At 36.9% G+C, this 10,885-nt stretch overlaps 1 protein-coding gene across 1 annotated transcript; it reads left to right on the plus strand.

The window, feature by feature from the left end:
• Nucleotides 1-3,585: 3,585 nt before the first annotated feature.
• Nucleotides 3,586-6,194, plus strand: TDX (tetraticopeptide domain-containing thioredoxin). The gene is made up of 10 exons (XM_079074249.1): nt 3,586-3,772; nt 3,899-3,932; nt 4,380-4,481; nt 4,579-4,666; nt 4,735-4,815; nt 4,942-5,006; nt 5,086-5,226; nt 5,358-5,465; nt 5,587-5,614; nt 5,721-6,194. Exons 1-10 carry the CDS (start codon nt 3,663-3,665, stop codon nt 6,050-6,052), a joined length of 1,089 nt encoding a protein of 362 aa, XP_078930375.1. The 5' UTR covers nt 3,586-3,662; the 3' UTR covers nt 6,053-6,194.
• Nucleotides 6,195-10,885: the final 4,691 nt, after the last annotated feature.

The following is a 10,885-nucleotide window of genomic DNA, read 5'->3' on the forward strand; positions in this document are numbered from 1 at the left end:
ATGAGTGAATTCCATAATGCTATTGATGTAGATGAACATGGAATCTTGAACAATCATTCAAAAGATGAAGGGAATGACATGGTTGATGATGAGTTGGAAGTTATTGCCACTGATGATTATCAATTTGCGGGATTTCATGAAGATGATAGGAAGAGACTGCTAAAAGAGTTGAGTAAGTCAAGTACATGCTCACATGGAGAGGTTTATGTAAAACCATTTCAGATTGGCCAGGTCTTCAAAACCAAGCGTGATGTTAAAAACTACATGAACTCACACGCTGTAGCAACAAGGAGGTCTTTATACCTAGCAAAAAATGACAAAATCCAGATTAGGGTGAAATGTAAAGGTGTTGTAAGTAAGCCATCTAAAGTAGTTGATGGTGGTGGGCCCTCAACTAGAGGTAGGGCAAAGTGTAAGGGTAAAGATGTAATTGCCAATAAAGGTACATGTCCATGGGCAGTCCAAATATCGAGGGCTAATGAAAATCAGGATTGGTTGGTGAAAACAGTACAGGATGAGCATAAATGTTTGCAAACAAGGGCGGTTAAAGCTTGCACTTCCAGATACGTATCAAGCTTAATTGTTCAACAAATTCAGAGTAACCCTAAAATTCCAGTAAAAGCTTTTCACGAAGAGTTGTGCAAGAAACTAGAGGTAGGAATGTCATTGCAAAAGGTTGCTAGGGCAAAGTCAATGGCTGAACGTATCATTAGTGGGGACTACCAAGTACAGTATAGATTTTTGAGGGATTATGTGTTGGAGCTACTCAACACTAATCCTGGTACAACAGTTCGGATTGATGTGTATCCAGAAACCTCCCTGTCTATTACCACAAGAACTTTTAGAAGAATATATGTCTGTCTGGGTGCAATGAAGTTAGGATTCAAATCTGGGTTAAGAGATTTTCTAGGTATGGATGGTACTTTCATGAAGGGCCCTTGCCCTGGGCAAGTGTTAACTGCTGTAGGGTTGGACTCAAACAATGACATATACCCTGTAGCATATGCAGTGGTAGAGATAGAATCAACAAGTAGTTGGACTTGGTTCTTGGAACTGTTAGGAGAAGATCTGGATCTGGGAGCAAATTCAAACTTCACATTCATTTCTGATAGACAAAAGGTGTGTATCACCTAACTTTTGTTTAGTACCATTTCTAAACACATTTGGGTAACTGATGTTGCATACATTGACTTTTGTTTAGGGAATAATACCAGCTATGGAGAAGGTATTCCCTAGCGCAGAACACAGGTTCTGTTTGAGGCATATCCAGGAAAACATGAAGAAACAGTCGAAAGGAAAAGACTTAAGTGACCAGCTTTGGGAGTGTGGTAGAGCAACAACAGTCAATCATTTTAACAGAGCAATGGATGAGTTAAAGAAGATCAATGAAGAGGCTCATGCTTGGGTGTGTAAGATCCCAGCAAACGCTTGGGCTAAATCTCACTTTAGTGGTAAGTTTCTAGAAATTTATTGATAAATGTTAATCTTCCCTGTTGTGTGTTTACTATATGTGTAATTGTCTTCTCTTAATATCTATGATTCAGGAAGGGCACATACTGCTTGTTTGTTGAATAACCTTTGTGAGGTATTCAATTCTAAGCTAGATGAAGGTAGGGATAAACCTATTATCACTTGCTTAGAGTATATTAGAGAGTATCTTATGAAGAGGTTATGTGTGGTGCAAAAGGAAATAAATAAGTGTGAAGGACTTCTAACCCCTACTGCAACTACAGTGTTTGAAAAGATTAAGACTGATGCAGCTAAGTATGTGGCTAAATACAATGGGGCAGGAAAGTACCAAGTGGCAAGCACATGGCAAGACCAGAATGTGGTAAACTTGAATGACCAAAGTTGCAGTTGTAGGTTTTGGGAGATTACAGGTTTCCCATGTAGACATGCTGTTTGTGCTATATGGGAAAAAAATTGAAAATGGTGAAAATGCCCCACATGTTGATGAATGGGTCCATCCTTGCTATAGGTTATTAACATAGAAAGCCATGTATTTCAACAAAATTGATCCATTGAATGGACGTTCAATGTGGCCTAAAAGTGACTGCCCATTCACTTTACTTCCACCAAAACATAAAACACAGGTTTGTATTTCAAGTAGACCAATTATATAGTAAACATGTGAACATGGAATGAATTCAATTTTAACTATAGTGTATCAATATGTGTAGGTTGGAAGGCCTAAGAAGAAGAGAAGGAGGGGTGTTGATGAGCCAAACAACCAAGCTGGTAGATTAAGCAGGAAATATCTGGCAGTCACTTGTTCTAAGTGTCATAACAAAGGGCACAATTCCAGAACATGTAAAGGGCAGGGAGGTAGTGGTGAAGTTGGAGGGGGCTAAAAAGTATTTTTAGTAGTTGGACCTGGTGCTAGTGTTGTAGGTCTTTTGAAACTAAAGTCATGTGTAATTGTTTGAAGATGTGTTAAGAACTTTTCATGAATTGCATGTAATGCTTGTGTTGTAGGTCTTTTGAAACTTAAGTCAAGCTTGTGTTGTAGGTCTTTTGGAACTTAGTATGATGGTTGTGTTAAGAACTTTAAAAATTTGCATGTAATGGTGTGTATGCAGTATGCACATTTTGGTAATGAATTAATATGCTTTGTGTACTACCCTTCACAGATCAATCAATAACATTTTACATTTCAATTGCAAATCAAAACCATCTTAAATGAGCATTTACAATACACTTAACAATTGCATTTCAAAAACATTCAAGAAATTGAACAATTAACTATTACAAACTACATTCCATTACCATTACCATTACCACTCCATTACACATTAATCTGATACATAAACCAAATACAACAACACCAATTCCAAAACCCCCTACATAAACTGAAAGCAAAAAAACCCCTATTCGATTAAAATAAAAAAAACCCCCTGCAATGGTTACAAACCAAAAACCAAAACTCCATTACCATCCAAACCTTCACAAGATACTTAGAGATTAAAATAATACCAAAAAAAACACCCATGAACAAAACAACATCAGTTGGTAGTTCCACAATTCTGCACTTGCAATGGCAACCCTCTCTTCCAATCGGTTCATTGATCTTATCAAACCTGGAATCACCACCAATGCCCTAGCACACATAGGAGGATCAGACCATCGAAGGAACCCACATCTTGTACAGTTCCAAAATTGTATTCCAGGGTTACGATCCGTCCATGAAGTGATCTTCATTGCTTCATTCCCACATCTGCAAGTCACCATCTTTGAATCAGAAGCGATTGGATGTCGTGAAGGATGCAACGGTCGAGCAACAGTGGAAGGGAGAAGAGAGATGACGACTGATAAATGTAAAGGGTTTGCCCAAAAATCGGACATGCAATTTCTTTTAAAGAGAAGGTTACAACTGAAATGACGAAATTACTCCTACAATATAAAATTAAAAAATGAGTTAACGGTGAAATGCTAACGGAGTGAGCCGGAAGAACCAAATGTTAAAAGTTTTGAAACCACAGGGACCATCTGTGAGGTTTTTTGAACTTAAGGATTAAACTTGATATTTTCGAAAACCACAGGGACCATTTTTGAAGTTTTGTCTATTCGAAATATATCCTTTTCTGAAATCACACTCTCACAGTTCGGTGTTTCCCCTGTTCCTGAGAAAACCCCAAATTAGAGCGGAGAAGCAGACGACTGTCATGGATGATTCCAAGATTAAAGAACTCAAGCTCTTCGTCGAGAGCTGCCAATCCGACCCTTCAATCCTCCATAGCCCATCTCTAGGTTTCTTCAAAACCTTTCTCCAAAGGTATAATCACCTCGCTTATTTATTATGATACCATTTCGAGATAAAATTATTTGTCAACTTAAAGCTTACTTATGTGCGATTAGTACCCTTTTGAGTATATTGATCTGTTCATTTATTTGTTTTCAGCCTCGGCGCCAAAATCCCACCAACATCAACATCGGTAAGCCCCAAATTTTGATTTTATAGCGGCTTTTCATCATAGAGTCTGTTTCGGTTTGAAATTAGCTTTACCTATTATGCTTATATAGAAATACTACCAAATACGAAAGATTGTGATCTTGATATGTCAATGAATTACATTGCCTTTTGAAGGTTTGACCGATTTGGCTCTAATTTTGCAACTAAAGAATATCATTTTACATAGAGGAATAAGTTGATTCGTTGAGGTGCTTTAAGCATCTGACACTAGGGGCATTTGGGGGTGCGATTGAATTTTGAACTGATCATTGTGATTTAAGCCATTTTCTGATAATTTTGTCCCAAAGTAGTTAGATTTGGGTAATATAGTATAAGTTGGCTATAAGAAAAGTGATTATTGAGCTCACCATATTAACATCATTGGGTTTAATGTATCTTTTCTTGTTATTTCCACAAAATTCATATGAAGAATGGCGAAAATGGACATACATTCAACGAAGACATTATCGAGTCTGACCTCGAATTAGATGATTCTGATGTTGTAAAGCCCGACATTGACCCTCCACAAAAGGTGTGCAAAAAGTGACGAACTTTCACATCATCTGTAAATTTACACAATTACCCTTCTTTCTTCTTGTTCTTATCATCAATTTTCTCCTGTGTGCCAGATGGGAGACCTCTCGATTGAAGTTACAGATGAAAACCGTGATCTTGCACAAACACTGAAGTCAAAAGCTATCGATGCAATCTCTCAAGGTATGTTCTTTATTGTCAACTATTAATTTAAAGAGTATGCATGTTCACTTTGTTGTCATTACTTGTAGGTAAACTTGATGAAGCCATTGAACACCTGACCGAAGCTATTATGCTGAATCCAAGTTCAGCCATATTATATGCAACTAGAGGTACTTCTTATTTACAATTCATTAAGTTGAATAAAGTTAGGGGTATTTTTGTAATTTTACATTGCTACTATTGCGACTTGAAGAATAAGTAAGCCTTATGTTTCCTTTGGTTATACATACTTGCAGCTAGTGTTTATGTCAAACTACAAAAACCAAATGCTGCGATCCGAGATGCTGATGTGGCTTTACAGGTCTGTATGTACACTTTTTTGTGTATTAATTACAGTATGATTATAGTTAACTAATTTCTGACATTTTATGAATAATTAGATCAATTCTGACTCAGCAAAAGGCTATAAAATGCGTGGAATTGCTAGGGCTATGCTTGGTCTTTGGGAAGAAGCAGCATATGATCTGGGTATAGCATCATCATTAGATTATGATGATGAGATTGGTTCACTTCTTAAAAAGGTGCTTTTTTTAGCTTTCAACTTTTTTGTCACTCTACTATTTATTGCTCTTCAACTTTTTTGAATAATGGTGAAAAATAAATCATAGTCATTTACTTTTCTTCTTGGTGTGCATGCATATGGATTTTGCAGATTGAACCTAATGTTCACAAGATCAAAGAGCATAGACGCAAGTATGAAAGATTAAGGAAAGTTAAAGCAAATGAACGCGAAAGGCAAAAATCACAGCCTAAAACTGAGGCATGCATACTTGATACTTGTTATTAAAAATAAAACCATTATGGCCTTTTCATATTGGATAAAATTTTAGGATGTTTTATAACTTTATATGATGCTCACATATAACTTTTATTTAATGCAGGACATGCATACTCCAGCTCAAACTAATGGTATGCCATTTAGTTTTTATGCTCATGTTACTATACATATGTGTTTCTTTTTATTTAATGCAGAAAGAATGACTTATTGTTTTTTTTTTTGTTTTTGGATCTTTAGGTGAAGTAGTTGCTATTCACAAAGCAATTGAGTTGGAAACAAGGTTGACTGCTTCTTCAAGGTCAAACCAACTAGTGATTCTGTACTTCACAGCAACATGGTGTGGGCCCTGCAGATTCATGGCTCCTCTTTATGCAAAATTGGCAGAAAAACACCGAAAAGTTGTGTTCTTGAAAATTGACATTGATGAAGTCAGAGATGTAGCTGCACAATGGAATATCAACAGTGTTCCATCCTTCTTTTTTACTAAAAATGGAAAGGAGATTGATAAAGTTGTTGGGGCTGATAAAACTTCACTGGAATCAAAGATAGCTAAGTATGCTTCTGCATGAGTTTAGTTTTAGACTCTTGAAACGGTGTGTGTAGAAAGTAGAAACTTGTTTTTCTTTACTTTAAAGTGTCATAGTTGGTGAGTGTGATATATGGATCTTGCACATATCTTATTAAGTTTTTTGAAATCTTTTCTGGGACTCATTTTATATGTGTTTGTGTTGAAAACATTTTTTTTTGGGTAAAAGTGTTTAATAGCTTATGTGCTAGCAAAATAGAGTTTTTAAAGGAATGTTTGGATTAGTGCTTATGTGGTGGCAAAATGCTTAAGCTGATAAATATTTTGGAGTGTTTGGCAAAAACTGTTGTTTATATATGTAAAATTACCAAAAAGGACATGTTGGTGGCAAAATAAAAAATGATACGTTGACAAGTGATTTATTATTTTATTTTAAAAATGCTACATAAGCATAATTATATATACATAGTAACTCTAAGTACCCCAGATGAAAAGTGATTTTTGTTAGTTCCAATATTTAGTTTTCATTTATTCGACCTTTGACCATTATCTTCTTTTGGTCCTGTTCTATTTGCCTTTGTTGATGTGCTGTCCTTCCACTTCTACAGCTTTATCAAAATAAAAGAAAGGTCATTATAACCTACATCATCTACATACGTAGAACATTGCCACCATACTCTCACTGTTACAACACACGTTGACAACATCCACCTTCACATGTTGCAACCATTTTCCAAAGGTTCCAACTCTAATCACTATATAGGAAACATGCCTTGCTTTGACATACATCAAAATACAAATCACTTTCCAAAAAAAAAATCAAAGGTACGGAGGTTCGAAAAATACACCAAGCACTGATTACTTATTTACGAGAAATTGGAGACATCATGGAGGCAGCTCAAAACCGACTTCAATAACACTGGAAGAAAAAGACAACTACAAAACTTCAAAAACCATCCTTGAAGATGCAAGAATCGAAGATATCTCTATGGAAGACAATATATCTTTTATGCTTGCATCAATTCACAAAAGAATTGGCAAATATAAACAATTAATGAAAGCCTTATCAGACAAGTGAATGGTTGTTATATGACTTTCCTTCCAATATGTGTAGTTTTCAGTTCTTTATGTGTTTCCGTTTCAGTTATAGTCGTTCCTTTCAGTTGTAGTTTTCGTCACATACTTATTTTACATACGTAAAATATACGTAAAATAGGAAGGAACGACTACAACTGAAACGGAATCACATAAAAAACAGAAAACTACACATTTGAAGAAAATATAACAACCATTCACCTGTCTGATAAGGTCTTCATTACTTCATTAGTTGTTTATACTTGCCAATTCTTTTGTGAATTGATGCAAGCATAAACGATATATTGTCTTTCATAGAGAATCTTCGATTCTTGCATCTTCAAAGATGGTTTTGTAGTTGCCGTCTTCTTGTATGAGGAAAGTGTTATCGAAGTCGGTTTTGAACGGACTCCATGATGTCTCCAACTTCTCGTAAATGATTAATCAGTGCTTGGAATATTAACCTCTGTACCTTTCATTTTTTTTGGAACGTACTTTGTGTTTTGATGTATGTAGGTCAAAGCAAGACATGTTTCTTATATAGTGATTAGAGTTGGAACCTTTGGAAAATGGTGGCAACATGTGGAGGTGGATGTTGTCAACGTCTGCTGTAATAATGAAAGTGTGGTGGCAATGCTATACCTATGTAGATGATGTAGGCTATAATGACATTAATTTCTTTTATTTTGATAAAGCTATAGAGATAAAGCTATAGAAGTGGAAGGACAAACACATCAACATACGCAAATAGGGGCGAAAGCAAAAAGGACCAAAGAGTAAAAAGAAAAAAAAAGAAAAAAAAAGATAATGAGCAAAGATCGAATAAATGAAAACTAAACATTGGAACTAACAAAAATCATTATTCATCCGGTACTTAGAATTACTATGTATATATAACTAGACTTGCATCAAAGAAACATCTTTGACAACCTCTACCTATTATCATACAATATTCTAATGACATCTAGCTAAATCAGTGTTTATCTTTAACCGGAAACTTGTCCTCAGCTTGACTTTTCGCAACATCTGACATCATAATTAATTAATTATACAAATTAATAAATAATAATAATACCAAGAAAATCAAAGAGTGTATGTATGGGGGAGAGGGTAAAAGAAAATCTCACCTGCCTTGCATCTCGGCCTTCAAAATCCTCCACGAGTTCCTATTGTATAAATTAGTGTATAACATCAAAACCCAAGTTTTCAAAACACATTATGATTTGTAAAAAGTGAAGTGACACATACCGGGTCAAAAGTGGACCCGTTTAAGCACTTTAAAACACCGGCAAGAGCCCCATCAACCTCACTTTCATCACTTCTTAACTCAGAAAGTGATTTGGATCTGTAGCCAAATTATCTACAACTTGATGCAAAGAAATGATATCTTTCCATCAAAATCAAATTATCCTTGTGCTTCGCCCGTACCTCACGCTTCACAGAAATGTAATAGCACACAATATATATCAAACTACTCTTTGATTAATTTGGAAATATAACTCAAAAACCAAATTAGTTTACAGTGTGTTTTTGTTTCTCTGTGTTGGTGTGTATTACCCTCTTGATAATGCACTGTATTTATAAGATGGACTAAATCATTTCCAATCCTATAATAATAAACATGAGACCCAACCAACTTGTTGGTGTCCTCTACTTTATTTGTGGGTGGAAGACATGAGTGGAGTGAAATGAGGAATTAGGATTCCAACAATCACCCCCGAATCTTTAAGTCCTTCTAGAGATGTCTTCAATCCCGATCAAGTCCCGCATTATCTTGAACTTGGTTCGAGCCAACGGTTTTGTGACAATGTCTGCCTTTTGTTCTTCACCTGGAATGTACTCCACCTCCACTTGTTCCTTTTCAACGCAATTACGAATGAAGTGAAACCTAGTGTGAATGTGTTTACTTCTTCCGTGAAAAACGGGATTCTTTGTTAGTTTGATAGCCGACTTGTTATCAACTCTAAGAACCACCTTCTCTTGCGTTTTGTTCAAGATTTCTCCCAGCAAATCTTGAAGCCATATTGCTTGACATGCAGCCGCAGTGGCTGCCATGAACTCTGCCTCGCAAGATGATAAAGCAACAGTATCTTGCTTTTGCGAACACCATGTTATTGGAGACAACCCATAGTAGAAAATATGACCAGTTGTGCTTCTTCCGTCATCTGGATCAACATTATGACTACTATCACTGTAACCAATTATTCGATTTTGTCCCATCCTCTCGTACTTGATTCCGTATCCCGTTGTTCCTCGTAAATACCTTAGGATGTGTTTGATTGCAACACCATGTGATTCTCTTGGATCTTGCATGTATCGACTAACAACTCCAACCGCATATGCCATATCGGGTCTTGTCTGCAAGAGATATCTAAGGCATCCTACCAACTTTTGGTATTGTGTCGGGTCGATTTCGGGTTCATCTTCGGCCTTCGACATTTTGGTTCCTGGATCCATGGGAATGTGGGTAGGATTGCAATCATGTAAACCGGCTTCCTTCAGAATGCGTTGTGCATACGCTTCTTGGTTTATTGTAATCCCCGATTCATCCTGTTTGACTTCAATGCCCAGGTAGTAAGTTAATCTTCCAAGATCAGACATCTCGAAGTTCTTGGACATTTCAAATTTGAACCTTTTGATCATGCTCAAATTTGTACCTGTGACAAACAAATCATCAACATAGATTGCTAAAATTAGCAAGTTGGATCCTTCGTTCTTTCGGTACACCGATGGTTCTTTCATGCACTTGTGAAATTTCATTCCTTTCAAAATCCCATCAAGTTTCGTATTCCATGCTCTCGGTGCTTGTCTAAGACCATATAGTGCTTTTGAAAGACGGTACACCTTGTGCTCGTCGCCTTTCCTTATGTAGCCTTTCGGTTGATACACATAGACGGTTTCTCTCAACTCTCCATGTAAGAAAGCCGTCTTGACATCCAAGTGGTGAAGCTCCCATCCATTGGTAGCGGCTAAGGCAATGAGAAACCGTATGGTTTCGATGCGAGCTACCGGAGCAAATACTTCTTGAAAGTCAATACCAGGTTGTTGTACGTACCCTTTAGCAACCAATCTTGCCTTGTGTTTGTTTATGGTGCCATCTGCATTTTTCTTTAGCTTAAACACCCATTTGAGTCCAATGGGCTTCACCCCCATAGGCTTGTTTACGAGAGACCAAGTATTGTTCTTGTTGATCGAATTGATCTCTGTATTCATGGCTTTGACCCACTCTGGTTCTTTCTTCGCCTCTTCAACCGATACCGGCTCGTCATTGGTTGCTAGGAGAAGTTCTTCAATGTCATCAACATAAAGTACATAATCTCGTAATCGAATTGGAAGCACCTTTGGTCTTGTGGGCCTTTGGTTTTGAACATTGTTTACGTTGTTGTTGACCGGACTTGGTTGCTCATTTTCTTGTACCTCCACTCCGTCTTCAATCTCGTGATCCGATTCGTTTGGTTCAATTGGTTCGTTGTTTACATCGTTTCCTTGGTTGTTGTTCGCCTTATCTTCCGGTAAATCCCATGGTACTATGAATGATCCTGGTTCTTCATTGTCGGGTGTAGCTTCGTTAACCCAATTCCACCCTTTGGTTTCATTAAAAATAACGTCTCGACTTACGATTATTTTTTGTGTAACCGGGTTAAAAAGACGATAAGCTTTCGTACCCGGTTCGGAACCAAGATGCACCAGTGGTCTTGATCTATCATCCAACTTCTTCACGTTTACCGGTTCAACTTTTGCATACGCTAGACACCCAAAGATGCGTACGTTCTCCAAATTAGGTTTTCTTTTATACAACTTC

This window comes from Lactuca virosa, chromosome 9, assembly GCF_052849685.1.
Source record: "Lactuca virosa cultivar CGN04683 chromosome 9, Lactuca_virosa_CGN04683_v6, whole genome shotgun sequence".
NCBI lineage: Eukaryota > Viridiplantae > Streptophyta > Magnoliopsida > Asterales > Asteraceae > Lactuca > Lactuca virosa.